General features: G+C 47.1%; 1 protein-coding gene across 1 annotated transcript in view; it reads left to right on the forward strand.

Annotated features, from left to right (window-relative positions):
- EMP2 (epithelial membrane protein 2) overlaps positions 1 to 15,604 on the forward strand; it is a 41,252-nt gene extending 25,648 nt beyond the window's left edge. The window contains exons 2-5 of the mRNA XM_081255669.1: positions 3,422 to 3,553; positions 6,188 to 6,278; positions 10,691 to 10,837; positions 12,047 to 15,604. Of these exons, the coding sequence (XP_081111795.1) occupies positions 3,476 to 3,553; positions 6,188 to 6,278; positions 10,691 to 10,837; positions 12,047 to 12,234 (504 nt within the window). The 5' untranslated portion in view covers positions 3,422 to 3,475 and the 3' untranslated portion in view covers positions 12,235 to 15,604. The remainder of the gene's footprint in view (positions 1 to 3,421; positions 3,554 to 6,187; positions 6,279 to 10,690; positions 10,838 to 12,046) is intronic.
- Positions 15,605 to 20,018: the final 4,414 nt, after the last annotated feature.

The following is a 20,018-nucleotide window of genomic DNA, read 5'->3' on the forward strand; positions in this document are numbered from 1 at the left end:
CAAGGGGTCAGGCCTGGGGTAGGGCAGAGGCTGTGGTTTTCATCATATGCCTTTGATTCTATTACCTTCTGTTTTCTTAATCATCACATGTATTATGTAGATCAAAACATATTTTTATTTTTATTTATTCATTTATTTTTTGCGGTACTTGGGCCTCTCACCGCTGTGGCCTCTCCCATTGCGGAGCACAGGCTCCGGACGCGCAGGCTCAGCGGCCATGGCTCACGGGCCCAGCCGCTCCGCGGCATGTGGGATCCTCCCGGACCGGGGCACGAACCCGCATCCCCTGCATCAGCAGGCGGACTCCCAACCACTGCACCACCAGGGAAGCCCCAAAACATATTTTTAAAAGAGAAGTTCTGCAAATCATAAGACTTTGATTTCTAGACAGGAACTTAAAGCTCATCTAGTACAGTCTCCCACCTTCAGACAGGTAAACACCCCAACCCAGGTGGCCTCTCAGAATGTCCTGCTCAGCCCCTGAAGAAATCGCCAAAGGAAAAACAACGTGATTCGGACTGCTCGTTGAAAGTTGTGCTTGAAGGTGACAGAGGCTTTTGTGAAATGGTTGTTGACTATTGAAAGATTGCTGTGCACCCTGTGAGGGGTCTCCCACTGAGGTCAAAAGGGCAATGGAGTGGGGGCCAGGAGACCCCCCCAGTCCTTCTCTTGCTCCTGCTTTTCTCTGGGATCTGAGCGTGTCATGGCCCTTTCTGGCCTCAGTTCCTGCCTCTGGACAATCAGGGCTTTGAGTTTTCCCAGAGCCTTTATAGTTCTACATTCCTAGAACTAGAAATGACAGCAAATAGCTTTCTGTGCACCCAGCACAGCAGAGAAAGAGGGGGAATGGATAACAATCAAGGGAACAAATAAGATGCTTTCTGACAGTGAAAATCTTCCAAAGAAAATAAGCCAGGGGGATGGGATAGATACTGATGGGATACACAGTACCGGAGGGGCGTGGCTACTGGGTGATCAGGGCCGCTTCTCTGAGGAGGGGATGCTTGAGTTGAGACCTGGTCAGCGTGAGAGAGAGAGCCAGCTGAGGGTGGAAGGGAAAGGGTGCTCCCGGAAGCTCAGCTCCAAGGAACTGAGGCCAGACCTGGCTGGCAGAGCGCTGAAGCCCACAAGGAAAAGGGGAGACAGGAGGGATCAGCATTCAGTATGACATTTTTGGAAGGGAAAATAAATTTCTGTGAATGGCAAAGATGAATTTGATGCCACCCTGGGTTTGTTGGGCTGGCCTTCATCCAACATCTATAGCCCAGGGAGCTGTCTGTTCTTCAGTATCTCCAGAGAGGGTCCACAGAGTCCCAGTGCAGGAGAAAACATGGGAAGGAGAGAGCACCGCTGGGAAGAGCCACGGGGATGGCAGAGGCTAGTCTGTATAGGCCAGAATTATACTTCTGGGGGAACTAAGGGATGTTATTAACTCAGAAAACATGACATCAAGGCTTGTCTACCTACCCAGTCCATACATAACAGTTGGTCCAGTACTTTATACCCTTTGAAAACCTCTGAAGATAAAGGCTGGCACAGCACTAACAGTATCCAGTATGCTTTGTAGTAAATTAAGTTTGAATTGAATTGAAAAATTAAAAGTAAGATAAATTAAATGTACTTATCCTTTGACCCAGCACCTCTACTTCTTGGAATCTGCCCCTCAGAAATACTAACACAAGCATGCAAAGAAATTAGTGCAAGGATGTTCACTGCAGTGTAGTTTGGAGTGGCAAAAAGTCTGGAAACGCCTTAAATGGCCATCAGTGGGGAGCTAGTGGAGTAGATTGTGGCATAGCCACCCAACCGAACACCAGGCAACCACTGCAAGAATGAGATGGATCCATATGCTGGAAAAGAATGATCTCTAGGGATATTATCAAGTGAGAAAAGCTGGGTTGGAGGATGGGCTCTTAGCTCCACACCCCTGCCCCCCATGAGCCCCTGGACCCCTAAGCCAAGGGAAATTGGGGCTCTGGGGGACAGACACACCCATTCAGTGTCTAAGGAGGAGGTGTGGGGAAGGACAAAGAAAAAGCCCTGCAAGGTGGCCTCTCAATGGTTGAGCTCCACCAATCCAGAAAGATGCAGTCTTTTCATGTGCAGAGAGAGGAAAATGAAACTGCAGCTGTCGGCCACACATTGTGTTTGCCTTTTGTGGTTGGATGTTATTCAGATGGGGTTAGATATTGAGGGGTGTTTGAGTGGGGATTAATTTTTTCATTTTTTATTGAAGTATAGTTGATTTACAGTGTTGTGCTAGTTTCTGGTGTACAGCAAAGTGATTCAGTTATATATATATACATACATACAAATATACATATATTTTCTTTTTCATATTCTTTTCCACTATGGTTTATTACAGGATAATGAATGTATTTCCCTGTGCTATACCTTGTTGTTTATCTATTTTATATATAGTAGTTTGTATCTGCTAATCTCAAACTCCTAATTTATCCCTCTCCCACCCTCTTTCCCCTTTGGTAACCATAAGTTTGTTTTCTGTGTCTGTGAGTCTTTCTGTTTAGTAAATAAATTCATTTGTATCATATTTTAGATTCCACAGTAAGTGATATCATATGATATTTGTCTTTGACTTACTTCACTCAGTATGATAATCTCTAGGTCCATCCATGTTGCTGCAAATGGCATTATTTCATTCTTTTTTATGGCTGAGTAGTATTCCATTATATATACATATATACCACAACTTCTTTATCAGTTCATCTGTCAATGGACATTTGGGTTGATTCTATTTCTTGGCTATTGTGAATAATGCTGCTATGAACATTGGGGTGCATGTATCTTTTCAAATTAGAATTTTCTGTGGATATATGCCCAGGGCTGGGATTGCTGGATCATATGGCAATTCTATTTTTAGTTTTTTTCAGGAACCTCCATACTGTTTTCCATAGTAGTTGCACCAACTTACATTGGGATTAATTTTATAAATGGTCAAATCATTAGGAAATATTTTCCTATTTGATCACTTTTGCTTTGTTACGCAGCAGGGCAGCAGGGACTGTGATAATGAATACTCAGACAGTGAGCTTACTCTGGTGCTGTGAAATCCCCATGGCATTGCCTGGTGGGTGGGGGATCTGGAACAGCATTTTAGCACACACAGAGCTACTCTTTCCTGCCCTGGTGCCCGCGGTGTGCTGCTTCGAAGACTTGCAGTGCTTTTCTAAATTAGGGATTTTAATTCGTCCTCACCCCTTCTCCTCCACAAGGAATATCTGGCGTCTGGATGCAACAGAGAAGAGCTTCTCCTGCCAGACTTTGTCCAGTAAAGTCTCTAGGCAAAGGAAAGATGGGAAGAGCTGTTTAAGATTTTCTAAAACCCCATGAAAAGTTGCTTATTTTTCATTTTCCTAGTGCTTTGTCACTGACAAATTTGAATTTCTTTCACCCTCTTTAGCACATCTCCTCTCGGCTTTAAACGCTACTCTGTGCGCCACCGTGCCCCGTGAAAATGTTGGTGCTTCTGGCTTTCATCATCATCTTCCACATCACGTCTGCGGCGTTGCTCTTCATTGCCACCATTGACAACGTAAGTTCCCTTTCCTTTTGACCATCCCAGAACCCCTGGATCCTAGAGTCAGTAGAAGTAGGATTGAGAACTCTCCCAAGGAGTTTATAATTTGGGGTTATCCTCCCTACCAAGCACACCCATCTCCTCGGCCCGGGCCTGAGGACTCTTGGCCTAAGTGTGGTGGTTCGAGGCATCACATATGTCTGGATGGGCAGGGACCTGGGTCCTCTCATCCCTGAGTCCCCCACAGAGCCTGGCAAGATGCCTTGGCTGTAGGAAGCCCTTTGAGGATGTGGCTTAAATTCAGCTCTCTGCAGGTCATTTTCTTAACCGTGGCACGGTTGTCATTTTGGGCTGGATCATTCTTTTTTTTTTTTTTTTTTTGCGGTACGCAGGCCTTTCACTGTCGTGGCCTCTCCCGTTGCGGAGCACAGGCTCCGGACGCGCAGGCTCAGCGGCCATGGCTCACGGGCCCAGCCGCTCCGCGGCATGTGGGATCCTCCCGGACCGGGGCACGAACTCACGTCCCCTGCATCGGCAGGCGGACTCTCAACCACTGCGCCACCAGGGAAGCCCCTGGATCATTCTTCTTGTGGATGTTTGTTTAGCAGCATCCTCGGTCTCTACCCACGTGATGGCAGCAGCACTCTAGCCCCGAGTTGTAATGCCCAAACATGTCTTCAGATATTACCAAGTGTGCCATGGGAGGCAAAATCACCCTTCGTTGAGGACCAGTGCCCTAGATCTCCCAGATGACCCATCCCAGGTGATCTTTGCCCCCTCCTGTCTCTGACATCTTACTGACAGGATCCCTTGTTGCCAGCCCACCTGGCTATGCCCTTCCCGGCAGAGCTCATGCTTGGAACTTTCCCCACTCTGCCCATGAGCCCATGAAAAATTTAGTTCTTTCCTTGAGTGTCCAGCTCACAGCTGTATAGCATTTGATAAATAACCTATGGGCATAGATTAACATCCCTCCTGGCAGGAAATGAAGCTTTTTACCAGAGATGCCCTATGGCCCACACCCTGATCCAAAGGCCTGACTTCAATCCTGATAGTTTCAGACTGTGGAGACATTTAGAGTCAGAAAGTCTGCTCAGAAAGCCAAAAAGTGTACCTACAAGCAACCATCCAGTCTGGCTGCATATAGACTCCTGTCAGTTAATCATCAAAATAACAACAACACGGACCAGGACAACACCTGTCACTTAGGGAGTACTTACTCTGGCAGCGCGTACGCTCGGCCCTTTTACGTGCATCATCTCATCTAATCCTCCCCTCAGGTCTACAAGATAGGTCCTCTCCTGGCACTATTTTATGATGAGGAAACTGGGCCTCAGGGCATTTAGGGCGCCTACTGGAATTGACATGGCAGGAAAGTGGCAGCGCTGGGATTTGAAGCGTTCCAGAGGCTCCTGGCTCTACATCCTGTAAGGATCCTGTAAGGAGTGCAGTGATTGGGTCTGGGTTCCTGGAGTTTCTGGAAGAGCTGTCATGAGTGGCCAGGGCAGGGGCCACATTGATGCTGTGAGTTAAAGTCCTGGGAACTTACCATTATCCAAAGGACCCACTCTCGGGCTTCCCTGGTGGCACGGTGGTTGAGAGTCCGCCTGCCGATGCAGGGGACATGGGTTCATGCCCCGGTCCAGGAAGATCCCATATGCCGCGGAGCGGCTGGGCCCGTGAGCCATGGCCGCTGAGCCCGCGTGTCCGGAGCCTGTGCTCCGCAACGGGAGAGGCCACAACAGTGAGAGGCCCGCGTACCGCAAAAAAAACCCCAAAAAACAAAGGACCCACTCTCTGTGAACTAAGTGGTTTTGAATGTTCTTTTAGAATCTTTTTCTATTGCTTTCATCTAGTCCCTTGGGATTCTGAAAAGGTCCCAGACATAAAGGGACAGATTAACATTAAGGGCAGAAAAGCCATCAGCCACAGCACCGGCTAATCCTGTGGGTGTCTCTGTTACCATGGCCCTTACTGAGAAGACACAGGTGGGCATTTTTGCCAGTCGGTGAGTCATGCGGTCTTCGTTGTGAGTTAGGAATTGCGCTCAGCACTGTTTTTAGGCACGTAGTGGGAGCTCAGTGACCGACTGTTGCCTGGATGGGGGTGGGGTGGGGGGGAGATTCCAGTCTTCGGGTGGACAGAAAGCAGAAGGAGGCCCATCTGGGGGCAAAGAGCAGCAGGAGCACAGAGAGAAACAGAAGCATTTGGATGGAAAGCAGGAGAGTCTTTTGTCTGATTATTTCATCCGTAACAGGCTCTCCCCACTAGATCTCATCCTTTCCTTCCTCCCCTCCGACATTGCCCCTGCAGTTCTGTTGGAATTCACCACCAGCTGCTCTTATCACCACCAGCTGAGCCTCACCTCCTCACCCACGTCCTGGGAGGGCCTGGACCTTCCCTTGCAGCAGACTAGTGGAGTGGGCGTCACCTGGGAGCCTGTTAGAAATGCAGACTCTCAGGCCCCACCCCAGACCTCTTGAACCAGAATCTGCATTCTAACCAAATCCCCAGGTGACCTGCGTGCACACCACAAGTTGAGAAGCACCGGTCCCGAATTTTCATTTACTCCTGTGCCTCACCTGATTAGGGGCCTGTGTTTTCATAATGAACAAACAGCCTTTCCCTGTGTTCCACTTTGTGTTACAGGCCTGGTGGGTAGGAGAGGAGTTTTTTGCAGATGTCTGGAGAGTATGCATCAACAACACGAATTGTACAGAAATCGATGACTCCATTCAAGGTGGGTATGAAGCTGATGGGAAAGCACTGAGTGACAAAAGATCCCTCGGGAGAAAGGCTTCCCTGTTGTCTGACTCCTCACCCCTCCTTCATCACAGCCTGTGCAGAGACGGGCCTGGCTGCTGCTCAGGGCATGCTGAGCAGGGGTCAGTATAAGCTGGGGACAGGAGGGGGTGGGGAAGCCAGAGGCCAGAGGGCACTAACTCCAGTAATGCTGGGCCCCACCCTTTTCTCTTTCTTGGCCAAGCAGAGCTTCCCTCCCTCACCCCTTCTCAGCTTCCGCCCTCATCTAGAATCTTCTCCCCACACCTCTAAATAGGCTCAGAGACATCTGTGTTACTTCTCTGCATCTGAGCAGCCTAATGGGCAGAAACCTGAGAGCTGGCTCCTTTAAGAGCTCTGTGACCTTACCTTGGGTAGGTCACGTGAGTGCTCAGACTCTCAGTAGCCTCAGCTGTACATGCAGGTGACAGCAGTGCCTGCCCGTGTACAGGAGCCACGGTAGACAAAAGGGCTTTGCAAATACAGAAGATCGCACGTCAAAACATGCCAACCCCTCTCCTTCATTGTGGAGTGAACGGGCTGGTTTTCTGTTGACAGAAGAGGCATTTTGGTTCCCAGTGCCTGATAAAATACTGGATGCCCAGTTAAATTTGATATCTCACATAAACAACTAATAATTTAGTATAAGTATGTCCCAAATATTACATGGGACATAACTTATACTAAAAAAACTGTTTTTGTTTACCTGATATTCAAATTTAACGAGCATCCTGTTTTTATGTTTCTTTTTTCCTGGAATCCTATTTAGAGAGCAAGGGACCTTGATCACTGGGTCCTAAAGTCTCGCTATTCCAGCAATAACAATGTCAACATTCATAATAAAAGCAAAAATACCAATAGAAGGCATCATTTATTGAAGGTTTACTGGAAGGCATTGGGCTAAGTCCTTTATGTAAGTGATCTCCTGTCCCTGTCTGCAAGGACTGTTGGCCCTGTTTTAAGATGGGGAAACTGAGACACAGAGAAGAAACCCAAGTTCACAAAGTCAGGAGTAAATGAAGGAGTTAGGATTCCAGTCTAGACATGACCAACTCTGAAGCCTGCATTCTAAAACACATAATGCAATCCACACCACCTCCCTTCTGGGTCTGTTTCTCTGCTATGCTAACCCTTGACCCTGGAAACAGCCATTCTTCCCTGTTGGGGCCCCATCGTTGCCAGGGTGCCTGGTCAGCTGGGAGCACTGGCTGTGCTCTGAGGCAATGTTTCCAAGCTTCTGTCATTTGCATACAACATCCCCTGTGTGCATTTCTTACCTCTTATTTTTCTTTATTATTTTATTTTATTTATTTATTTATTTATTTTTTGCAGTACACGGGCCTCTCACTGCCGTGGCCTCTCCCGTTGTGGAGCACAGGCTCCGGACGTGCAGGCCCAGCGGCCACGGCTCACGGGCCCAGCCGCTCCGCGGCATGTGGGATCTTCCCAGACCGGGGCACGAACCCGCGTACCCTACATCGGCAGGCGGACTCTCAACCACTGCGCCACCAGGGAAGCCCCTTTATTATTTTAAATTGAAAATAAATTTTTTTTTGGCTGTGCCATGCAGCTTGCAGAATCTTAGTTCCCTGACCAGGGGTCGAACCTGGGCCCCCGGCAGTGGAAGCATGGAGCCCTAACCACTGGACCACCAGGGAAATTCCCTTATTTTCCTTTAGAATAACTAGCTGGTAAACTACCAGCCAGATTCAGTCCAATGAGCTAAGAATGGTTTTTATATTTTTAAAGCATTGTAAAAAAAAAAACAAGCAAAAAACCCCAAAAATAAAACAATGAACAAGGGACTGTATGGCCACAAAGCCTAGAATATTTACTGTCTGGGCTTTACAGAAAAACCATGCCAACACCTGCTTTAAAACAGTTCACTTTTTCCCTACATAAATTTATTTTAAAGGGAACTTTATCTGCCTGTTGTAAGTAATACACTGGTATGACTTACCATAAAAGAGAAGAAAACATTAAAAAGAAAAACTACATTGAAAACCAAATGATGTTATTAAATTCTGAACAGATGCACTTGCCTTTTGAAAGCTTTGAATCTGTTTCTGGTTCTTTCCTGTTAAAAACTAAAACCACCACCAACACCCAGATACTGGCAGGTGTTACAAAAGTGCAAAAGCACCAGGTGTAGAGCTCCTCCTCCTCCTTGGGGTCCTTGGACGAATTTAAACACGAGCAAAGGGAACATTCCTCTCTTTAGGTGAGGTTTGGTTGTTCAGTGACCTGGTTGGGTTCCACCTACGTTTATCTCATCAGCCAACAGTGGTACATGCTGCACCCACCCCCCCAGTTTTGAGAAACTCTGCTCTAAAAAAAAAGAATCCATCTTTTTCTTTAAAGCCTTTGTCTTAGTCCATTCGGGCTGCTAAGACAATACCATAGATGTGGTGGCTTGAACAACAGATACTTATTTCTCACAAGGTGCCAGCAGATCCAGTGTCTGGTGAGGTCTCCCTTCCTGGTTTGCACACAGCCACCTTCTTGTTGTGTCCTCACCATGCAGAGAGCAGAGAGCAAGACAAGCTATTGTGTCTCTTATAAGGGCACTCATCCCATTAATGAAGGCTCCACCCTCATGACCTAATCACCTCCCAAAGGCCCCCACCTCCTAATACCACCCCCATTGGGGTTAGGATTTCAACATACGAATTTTGGGGGGATACAAACATTCAGTCTACAGCAGCAGCCATGTTTTCCATGTTTGCCCCATCACCTGGGGTACTTGCTAAAAATACAGATTCCTGGTGCCCATCCCAGAGCGACTGTATCATAATCTCAGAGGAAGAGGCCCAGGAATCTATTTTAAGAAGCCCCTAGGTGATTCCCGGGATGGGGCAAAGTTGGGAAGCTCTTCTCTAAGCCAGAGGGTCACAACCTTGGCCCCAAGTTGGAATTCCCTGGGGGACTTTACATGCCCTGCCCCGCTTCTTGTCTGATCCCAACACCAGAGATTCTGATTTATTTTACCTCAGGGTAGCCTGCAGGATTTTTATTTTTAATGGAGCTATAATTTACAAACAAGGAAATGCACACTTCTTAAGGGCTCAGTTCAAAGTTTTGACAATTATATATACACCCATGTAACTATCATCCAAAGTAAGACAGAGAACATTCCCATCACCTCAGAAAGTTTCCTCGAGCCCTTTTCCACTCACTTCCCACCACCTCCTGCCCCAAGGAGCAGGGTTTCTGACTTCTGTCACCATGGTTTTCTCTCTCCTGCTCTTGGGCTTCATATGAAATCATATGGTGTGTATGTGTGGGGGTGGGGGGTGCGTCTGGCTTCTGTTCTCACCGTAGGGAATGGGGAGAGGGCTAGATGCTCTCTGAGAGATCCAACGGACCAGGATCCATTGCTGTAAATGTTGGATTAAGTACTTACAAATCATGCTTCCCTCCAGTCAGTTTCAGGTAAAATTGAAAAAAAAAAAAGAGGATTTGTCCTTAGGTTTTCCTCTGCAGCTTTGGGCACTGTTCCCTCACCTGTCTTAGCAGCATCCTGGTGATAACATCCAGCCCTTACACAGGACTCGCTTTTTGCTAGCACCGCCTGAAATCCTTACATAGTTGAGTTCATTCCATGTTCCCCCACTGATGAGGTGGGAGCTATTACTATCCCCATTTTACAGGTGAGGAAACTGAGACCCACACAGGTGGCTCCAGTCCCTGCACTTGACCCCTTCATAGCCTTACCTGTGTCCTTCCCACACTCAGTGCCCTCCACCCAAGACCAGCTGCTTTCTTCCCTGAAAATTCCCAGTGCTGAGCCCCAAGCTCTCATGCTCCACTCACTAAGGCTAATATGAAAAAACCCTCACTTTCCCTTTTCCTAAATAGCAATCACAAGGCTCACTCTCTTAGAGGGTATTTTGTGTCCACAGAACACTTCCAGAAGGTCCCTCAGCCCCATGAGCCCTGTATCTCCAAGAATCCCTTTGGAGGTCTTTATACGGTGCAGACCCCCAGTCCTGACACAACCCATCCCATTCCAGCCTCTTGATCCAGAATCTGCCAGGTTGGAACCTGAGGATTTGTACTTTAAATAAAAAACTTGACCCTGAGCCAGGCACTTGGGGGCAATACCCAAACCAGAAAGACTGCAGAGTGGGTGGTTCTTGCTCCATTTTCCAGATAAGGATGTTGGAGATCATCTGGTCAATTACACAAATGGACACTGGAGGGAGGGGGTGTCAGGAAGACTCCTTGGCTGCCCTTGTGCTCATTCTGTGCAGATGAAAGCCTGGTGCCCTTTTGCTTCCCATCATCCCTGCTCTGGAGCTGTCACTGTGCACCCCAGGGGCCCGGGCGGTCTGTGGTCCTCAGTCATGAGCTCTTGCCCTTTCCCCACAGAATTCTCCACGGTGCAGGCGGTCCAGGTCACCATGATCCTGTCCACCGTTCTCTGCTGCATTGCCTTTCTGATCTTCGTGCTCCAGCTCTTCCGCCTCAAGCAGGGAGAGAGATTTGTTTTAACCTCCATCATCCAGCTCATGTCATGTAAGTAAAACGATGGACTTCTGGAGTAAACTTTCTTCCCAGCCAATCATGAGTAGAAGCCGGGAGGAGTGTGGCAGGTGAGGACTTGGAAAGGAGAGGTTGGCAGCTGTGCCATGGTGGGATGTTTTATACTTCAGACTTCAGATTTAGTTAGGGGGTCAAGAAAGGTGTCCTGAAGACATGAAGCCTGAGCTGGGATCTCTAGGGTAAGTAGGAGTTGCTGTCTTGGTACAGAGGAGAGAATAGGTCCCCCAAGGAAAATCTGGGTACTTAACCTCATCCTACCACTAATATCTGTGAGTGTTGGTGATTCAGTGAGGATGCTTTTGGCTGCAAGTAAGAGAAAAATCCAATTAACGATGACTTCGGCCACAAAAACCTTTACTTTCTTTATATAACAAATCGCTTAAAGGCGGAAGGTGTCAGAGTTGGTTTGGCAGCTCAGCAGCATCATCAAGAAGCCCCACTCCTTCCATCCTTCCATGCCGTCATCTTCAGAGTGTCAGTGATGACCTCATGGCCCCCAAAATGCTGCTGCAGCTCCAGACATTCATCCTGGCCTAACAGTTTCTAAAACAGTAAGCAAGGGAAAATACAGCAACCAAAAAAATGCTTTCTCCTCCCACATCTCCCTCTTTTCAGAGTATTATATTTTTCACTGAAGGATTTTCTGTGGACACAACTGGGACACATGGAACCATAAACTATAGCAAGTAAACAGGAACAGGATTGCCAAGAGGGGTTGGCAGACTATGGCCCATGGGCCAAATCTGGCCCACTGCCTGTTTTTGCAAATAAAATGTTATTGGAACACAGCCCCGCCTACTCATTGATGTATCATCCATAGCTGCTTTCATGCTGCAACAGCAGAGTTGAGTAGTTGCAACAGAGACCGTATGTGGCCTGCAAAGCAGAGTACCTCCTGCCTGGCTGACTGATGGCTTGGACCAATTATGACCCTTTGGGCTGGGTAGCTGGCTGCCCAAACAACATTGAGTTCAGCTAGCAAGAATGGGAAGCAAAATGGCTACAGGGTAGGCAGCAATATTCTGCTACAAAATACTAGTTGTAATCTTTCCAAGAGACTAAAATAAATACCTACTAATAACAAAAACTGAAGTTTGTCTTCAGCTCTGACCAAAGTCCCCTCAGGTCCCTGGTGCATGCTGTGGTCTGTGATTTATTTGGACCCTGGCTTTCTTCCGACAGGCCTGTGTGTCATGATTGCAGCTTCCATTTATACAGACCGGCGCGAAGACATTCACAGGAACAACTCAAGACTGTACGCCCTGACCTCGGATGGCAGCTACGGCTACTCCTTCATCCTGGCCTGGGTGGCATTTGCTTTCACCTTCATCAGCGGCCTCATGTACCTGATACTGAGGAAGCGCAAATAGAGCCCAGGAGCTGGGTCGCTTTCGCTGCAGTACAGAATCCACGTTCAGATAACCGTTTTGTATATAATCAATTTTTTTTGTGGTTTTTCTAGCAAACACATTGTTTCCTTTAAAAGCCAAAAGAAGAGAAGAATTTTTGCATTCTTGAGATCAGAGAATAGACTATGAAGGCTGGAATTCAGAACTCCTGCCCATCCGAAAGACTCAACACAACAAAGCCAAAAATCCAGCAATGCTCAAATCCCAAAGTGTTCAGCAGGATCTTTCTTAACCATGGGGGTGTAATGTGATGTGACAAGAGGCCAAGAAAGCCAGGTCTCGGGGAACATCTTCCCCTAGGTTTGGGCTATGCTGAGCCTCCCTCACCTCAGCTCTTCTTCCTGAATCTCTCTGTGTTAGTGGTAGAAGGTGGAGTGAGGGGGGTCCAGGTAAGGGAGGAAACCTCCTCAGACGTTTAGCCAAGTTCCACGTGAGAAACAGGTATAGCCCCTGGTGTTCTGTCTACATCCAGACCAGAGCCCCGACCCTCCTGTAATGGGCTGGGTCCAGAAAGTGCCACCCAGATTTGCTGACAAAGTCACCTGCTTGCCTGAGGGAAGGTGAGCTTTAACCTGGGTTTCAGATTTAGGCTCACCCTAATCTCAGCATGTGACCCCTAGTAAAATGCAGGCTATCAGGGTCCCTCCCTAGACCTACAGAATCAGAGTCTTCAGGTGTGGGGCTGGGGAACCTGCATTTCTAACAAGCTCCTTGGTGATGCTCAGGTGCCTTAAGATTGAGGACCACGGTCCCAGGGCCAGGTGAGCAGAGCTGCCTCACAAACAAAGATCTCATCAAGTCGAGATGGGGAGGTGGGTCTAGACGCTACTGGAGGCCCAAACCTTGGCCTCCATCAGCTATTCATTCTTCACTGTCTCTTGCACAGCTGCTCACATCTGGACCACCCAAACTCCAGTCCCAGGCCTTGATCCCGATAGCCAGACACCCGGGGATGGGGGTGCAGTCTCCTCCCTACCCGAATTCAGAAGGCCTTTTCCTTCTCTTCCTGGCCTGCCTTCAACACTGCCTGGCCTCTACTAACCCCCATTTCTGGAACCTCAGAGGACCATTCACCATTCCTTCGTTCATCCGTCAACATAAATGATGGGATGCTTATGCCAGGCACAGGGGAAACCATGTTGAGACAGTCTCTCTCCTTGTGGGGCTCATTGTCTAGCAGAGGAGACAGATTAAAAACCAATTAGGAAAATGAATTACAAAGAGCAGTGAAGGCTGCAGAGAACACAACCAAGGATTCAGAAGGGAGGCCCGTGAGGTGGGCAGGAGGGAACCTGCCCTATGCCTACCTGTTAAAAGCATTTAGGATTTAGATCAGCCTAAATATCACGCCACTCAGCCCGAGCAAGGTGGCACTGATGGGGCGGTGCTGTGTGTGTTACACCCGGAGAACACTTCCTTCCCTGGAGGGGCCCAGGGTCCTGACAGCGAACGAAGCCCTGGGAGGGTCCCAGATTGCCGTGGTTCTCAAACTTCAGTGGGTACAAGTGGGTACAGTAGGTACAGCATCTCTCGGGGGATGCTGCCTGCTAGGGTCTGGGTAAGTGCTGCCAGGGATTCAGAGACTGTACTGAGGGATAGGGCTCTGGGGAGCTGGTCCTCAGTGCTGTGAGGTGTGTGGCAACGTGGGGACCTCGGGAAGTGCCTACGGGAGAAGCTCTTTGCACCTCACTGTCTTTTCCCTTGTGTGTCGTGAGCCTGCTGCTGGGAGGTGCGCCTGGGACCCGTCTGCGCATGTCAGCACTGGCACCATGTAAATGACCTTCTGCTACGTGGGGCAATGGTTTGCCCTCAGTGCAGTTCCAGTGGAGCTGGGGAAATGCCTGTTGAGTCGTTTCGGGCCACCGTGGACGCCTCTTTAGTGCAGGATTGGGTTTTCTCCCCATCTGCCCATTCACTCATTCATTCATTCGGCTTCAACAGAATAGTAAATGCTTACTGTGTTCCAAGCACTGTGCAAGGCTCTGAAAACACAGGGGCAAGCAAATCCAGACATCTTGCCTGAGACAGGGCCCCTCCCACAGAGAGGCCACCAGCACAGTACAGGGGGACGCGGGGCCAGAGGCAGGACAAATGGTCACTTCTTGCCTCAGTGGAAAACTGTCATTAGTCTTGTTTTGGGTAGGAGTGCGGGTCACACCCCTGGAGTTGGCAGGATGCTATATATACCTCGTGGAGGAAGGTGGGTCTAAGTGCCCCAAGCTTTCTGCTCAGGCGGCTTTTCTATAATTCCCTGGTAGTCACAATGGAAACAAACAAAAACCCTTGGAACCAGAAATCTGGAAAGCCTTATCCCCAAGCAATGCATGAATTTCCATCCCCCCAAAACTTCAGGAGTGGGTATCTGAAATGACCCATGGATTTTCCTGGCTGGTCTCCACTACCGTTTAGCATTCAGTGCCCGCATCCATCTGTGATGCCGGGGCTTTTTGCGAAACAGGAGTGCTGCCTTTCCCCCTGTGGTGTGACATGCCCTGGGGAGGTGGGAAAGAGGGGATGGCATGAGCGAGAAAATACCCAGCCTTCTTACCCGTCAGTAGGTTCAGCCCTCACTTGGTGCTTGTGATCAGTTATTCACAGACAACAACAAAGACAAGTAGCTAAGCCATCCAAGAAGTGAACATTAGGACCAAATGTATTACTGCTAACAGCTGCATTTGAGGGAACTATAGTTTGCATATTTTTGGACATTTTTATAAAGTACTGTAATTCGTTCATTGAGGGGCTATGGATGGAGACAGACTAACTCATTTTTGTTACTTGCATTAAAATTACTTCGGGTCTCTGTTCAAATGAGTTTGGAGAATGCTTGATTTGTTGCTGTGCGTGAATGTCGCTCGTACCCGAATACAGGGAAATTGGAGACATCCCCCCGCCCTGCCACACACTCTCTGCTATGGGTTGTGTGCCTGTGCGCATCCGTAATCAGGCTGAAGTCATAGGATGCTCTATATTCACTGGTGATGAAGAAACCTAGACCCCCAAGCCCATACGTAAGCACACTAAACACGGTAGCTTGAATAGAAGCTGTAGCATCATTTAAAATCTGCCTGGGTGGGAATTACTAAACTTGCTAATAGTTGAAAGGTTACTTACAATACAGCAAGTTGGATAGTTTTGTATATTGGGGGGGCAGTGGTGATGGGGAGATGCTAGGGAAAGGCGTAGAGGTTAAGTTTGAATCTTGGTCGGGGGACAGATGTGATTTTAGGGTAGTTAGATACTTTCTACTTAATGTGCCTTTAAAGTAGCCCATTTTCTATGTTTTGTATAATCTGAAACTGTACATTGAAAAATAAAGTTTAAAACCAAATTGCCCGGAGCAACAGACTCTAATGTTCCCAGCGGTGCCAGTATCTAGAGGAAGAAGCTGCTGTCTGGAGTGGCAAGGGGTCATTTGAGTTCTCATCAAGATCATAACATGTGGCTTTTACAGTGAGCCAGGGATATCTGACAGTTGGTCATAGGACAGTGTCCCACTCCCTCTGCTGCTGTCACGGGCCAGCTTCCTGGACGAATGCCTGGCGGTGGCACAGGAGCAACACCTTGCAGGGCCCCATGCCTGGTTAATGACCTGCTCGCACTGTCTTAACATTCTTAATGACATTTGGACAAACAGCCCGTCTTCATGTCGTGATGGTCTCCGCAGGTTATGTAGCTCGTCCCGTTCTTCAGTTTGTATTTATAAGACTTTTGCTTTAAAGAGTTTGGTGATGATGAAAATAAGACTATTGTAATAGCACACTCTCCAGAAAAAAAAAAAGCGAGAGAGAGGAAGGAAGGAAGGGAGGGAGGGAGGGAGGGAGGAAGGAAGGAAGGAAGGAAGGAAGGAAGAAAAATTCAACCGGAGAGAGAGAGCTTTCATTTTAACCTAAGGAATGCCCAAAGTAGTAAAAGCTCTCTATCTCGGGAACCCACATTTCCTTGTCTCCACACAGGGGTTGCTGTCCATATTCTTCATGTTTCTAGATTTTTTGTTTTTTTTTTCCATGTGGCAAGTAGATAGTGCTCACCCCAGAGCACTCAATTTTATATTTCTTCCAGTCAGGAAATTAACCTATCATTCATTCACCAAATATTTGTGGCGTAACATATGGTTTATCCAGGAGAATGTTCCATGTACACTCAAGAAGAAAGTGTATTCTGCTGCTGTGGGATGGAATGTTCTACCAGGTCCATTTGCTGTAAAGTGTAGCTCAAATCCAATGTTTCCATATTGATTTTCTGTCTAGATGATCTATCCATTGTTGAAAGTGGGGTATGGAAGTCCCCTACTATTACTGTATTGCTAATTTCTCCCTTCACATCTATTAATATTGGCTTTATATAGGTGCTCCGATGTTGGGTACATAAATATTTATAATGATAAAGGGGTCAGTTCATCACAAGTATTTTGTAAATATTTATTCACCAAATATTTGTGTATAAATGATGGCCTAAGCACTGGGCTAGGTGTCAGGTACATCGTGATAAACTTAGTCCCTGCTCTGATCTAGACTATTTTAGTCCCAACTTCCCCCCCACAAAAATTGACAAGAAAAATAGTAGTTGGTGACACATGAAAATTATATGCAATTGAAATGTCAGCGTCCGTCAAGAAGGTGTTGGCACACAGGCACGCCTGTTTGTTTAGATACTGTGTATGGGTGCCTTCACGCTATAGTGGCAGAGTGACCACCCAATTCACATGGCTTGAAAAGCCTTCAGTACTCTCTGGCTAGTAGAAAATGTTGCCATCCATCCCCTGGTTTAATCAGGTAAGAAGGAACTGTCTTTTTTCTAGGTCTTTTTTTAGGAACAAGAAGAGATTTCCCAGAAGCCCTTTAGCAAACTCTCCCTGGTGTCACTGGCTTGAGGATTCCAGTTTTCACACTTAACCCAGTCACTGGCAGAGGTAATTAAATTACCACGCTTAGCACTGACCTCCGAGCTGGGGGTCAGATTCCTTCAGTGAGGGATAGACTTATGAACCACACTATTAGGAAAGAAAAGAGGGGATTGACTGTGAGCTGGGCAACCAAATTATCTGCTCAAGTCCATCCCTTTGCTGTCTAAATCCATGCATGACTTTATAAGAAGTTTAAAAATTCTTATACATTCATGAAATGAACCAACCCCTTCCTGGGAGGTACACACCCTGAAGTCACAACCACTCTAGGGTCGCTTGGTGATGTGTTAATATCCTCTCATCAGGCCCAGTGTGTCTCCTCATGGCCCAGCAACCTATGAGTAAAAGTTTTATATACTCCCAAAGGCACCCAGTATAGAATGGAGGAAAAGGAACAGGATTCCTACCATAAATGTTCCCCTTTGGAAAATGGATTAGCAGAATGACCATCAATGCCCAGTGGCCCACATTTTGTGCTGGTTACCAATACCAAGAACGCCCTTCCCTGGTGGGGAGTAAGATCAGGGGTTGGTCAATGCAGGGCCCTTGTTTCCGCTCAGAGGGATGATCTCTCTAGTCCGCAGTCCTCCAGGGTTATATCTAAGATGGGCAGTGGGGAGGAGGCCCTTCCCTCCTTCCTGTGGGCATGAAGCCTAGGGTCTCAGAAGTACCTCAGGGTTGGCTAGTCACAGGAGGTTCTCGGTTCCTTTAGCCATGGAAGGCCAAGCCAGCCAGAGCTCTTATCTGGACTTTATTTTTGTTAAAACAACAAACATTTATTATCACATGACTTTTGACAGTCAGGAATCCAGTAGCAGTGTATTAGGGTGGTTTTGCTTTACAGTCTTATATGAATGAGGTGGACCTCATCTTTGAGCCTGAGAATTCCTGCCTCCCAGTCTTTTTTTTTTTTAATTTGTTTTATTGAAGTATAGTTGATTTACAATGTTGTGTTAATTCCTGCTGTACAGCAAAGTGATTTAGTTATACATATATATACATTCCTTTTCATATTCTTTTCCATTATGATTTATCACAGAGTACTGCATATAGTTCCATGTGCTACATGGTAGGACCTTGTTGTTTATCCATCCTATATATACTATTTGCATCTGCTAATCCCAAACTCCCAGTCCACCCCTCTCCCTTGGTAACCACAAGTCTGTTCTCTCCGTCTGCCTCCCCGTCTTATGACTCTGTCTCTTTAAGCCCTGTCCCCAAGCTGGTCCTTTGTCTGGTGAAGAATGCTTGAGGATCTGGCATATCTTTTCCTGTCATCCCATATGTCTTTGCTAAGCTTTTTGCCTCCACACCATGGACGCTTAGTCTAGAGCAGGGCTTAGCAAACTCCTGGCTTGCTAGCCAAAGCCCTGCCTTTTTTATGGCCCTCAAGCCAAGAATGTTTTTTCATTCTTTAAGAGTTATTTTTAAAAATGCAAAGAAGAATATGCAACAAAGACCTTATGTGGCCTGTAACAGTTAAAATATTTACTGTCTGTCCCTTTACAAATAAAGTTTATCAGCCCCTGCTTCAGAATTTGCTTATCCCTGCAAATCTCCAAATCATTGGATTCTCCACCAATTTAGATTGCAGGCCTCAGGCAGAAAGAGTCTCAATAAAGCCATGTTTTCTTCCATTTTTGTTGTTAAATGGACCATCTTTGACCCAAGATTGACTTTTTTCTCGTAGGAACTTACTCAAGGCTCTAAGAAGCTGAACGTGGCAACATCCTGATGAGTTTCTACAAGTTTTTCTGATGCTTACAACATCCGTGGGTACATGGTTGGTGTAAAACAGGTGACAGTTTAAACCAGAGTTAACCATGGCCCAAGGGCCAAATCCAGCCCACCACCTGATTTTGTAAACAAAGTTTTATTGGCACGCACACAGCCACAACCACTGATATACATATTGTTCAAGGCTGCTTTCAAAGGCAGAGCTGAGAGCGGCAGAAGAGACCATATGACCTAAGCATGAAACATTTACTAGCTGGCCCTTTACAGAAAGTTTGCCAAACCTTGGTGTAAACCAAATGTTTTGCAGTAGCAATGTCAGGGCCACTGCTTCCCAGCGTGGGAAGCAGGTCACAGTTGCCCTCTGCTCCGCCACCTGTGTCTGTCGCTTGTAGCACCCACATTCTGTATAAATCAGGGTTCTTAGTTGCAATCAACAGCGACCGGTCGATTTAAATAGAAAAGGAATTCATTAAAAGGAAATCAGGTAGCCATCCCCCCCACAGAGCACAGTTTGCTGAGGAAACCCACTGCTGTCACCACAACGTGACACCAAGTTCTTGCACCAAGAACTTGATCTTATGGAAAGCACCTGTGCTACCCCTACTTCTTTAGAGTCGGAGCCGGGCATGGTGCATCTGATTGGTGAAGGCTGGGTCACGTGACCATAGCTTTACTGCAAGGGAGGCTGGGAAATGATTAGCAAGCATCTTCAGTTTCTACAGTGGGAGGTAAGTTCTGCAGCCCACCGAGACTCAGAAGGAAGGGAATGCCCCAAACGAAGGAAGGAAACTCAGATACTGGGCAAACAGAAAGGCCAATGCTTGCTAAATCCCATCAGAAGCCCAGTTCCCTATTGACCCACGGCCAAGCTAGTGCTTCCCAAACTTTATTGATCCATATCCCATCCACATGCTCTTTGCTCATATGTATGTACATACTACACTATTATTCACTGAACATTTTTCCTTAAATCAACTCTTCTTATATAAATACATTTATTCAGAAGAAAAACTAAATTTATGATTTTTTGAAATTTCAGATTTCTAGAGTAAGTTGGAGATTAGCATCCGTTGTCATTAGTGACCCAGTTTTAAAAATGAGA

This window comes from Mesoplodon bidens (genome assembly GCF_964165515.1).
Source record: "Mesoplodon bidens genome assembly, chromosome: 15".
Classification (NCBI taxonomy): Eukaryota; Metazoa; Chordata; class Mammalia; order Artiodactyla; family Ziphiidae; genus Mesoplodon; species Mesoplodon bidens.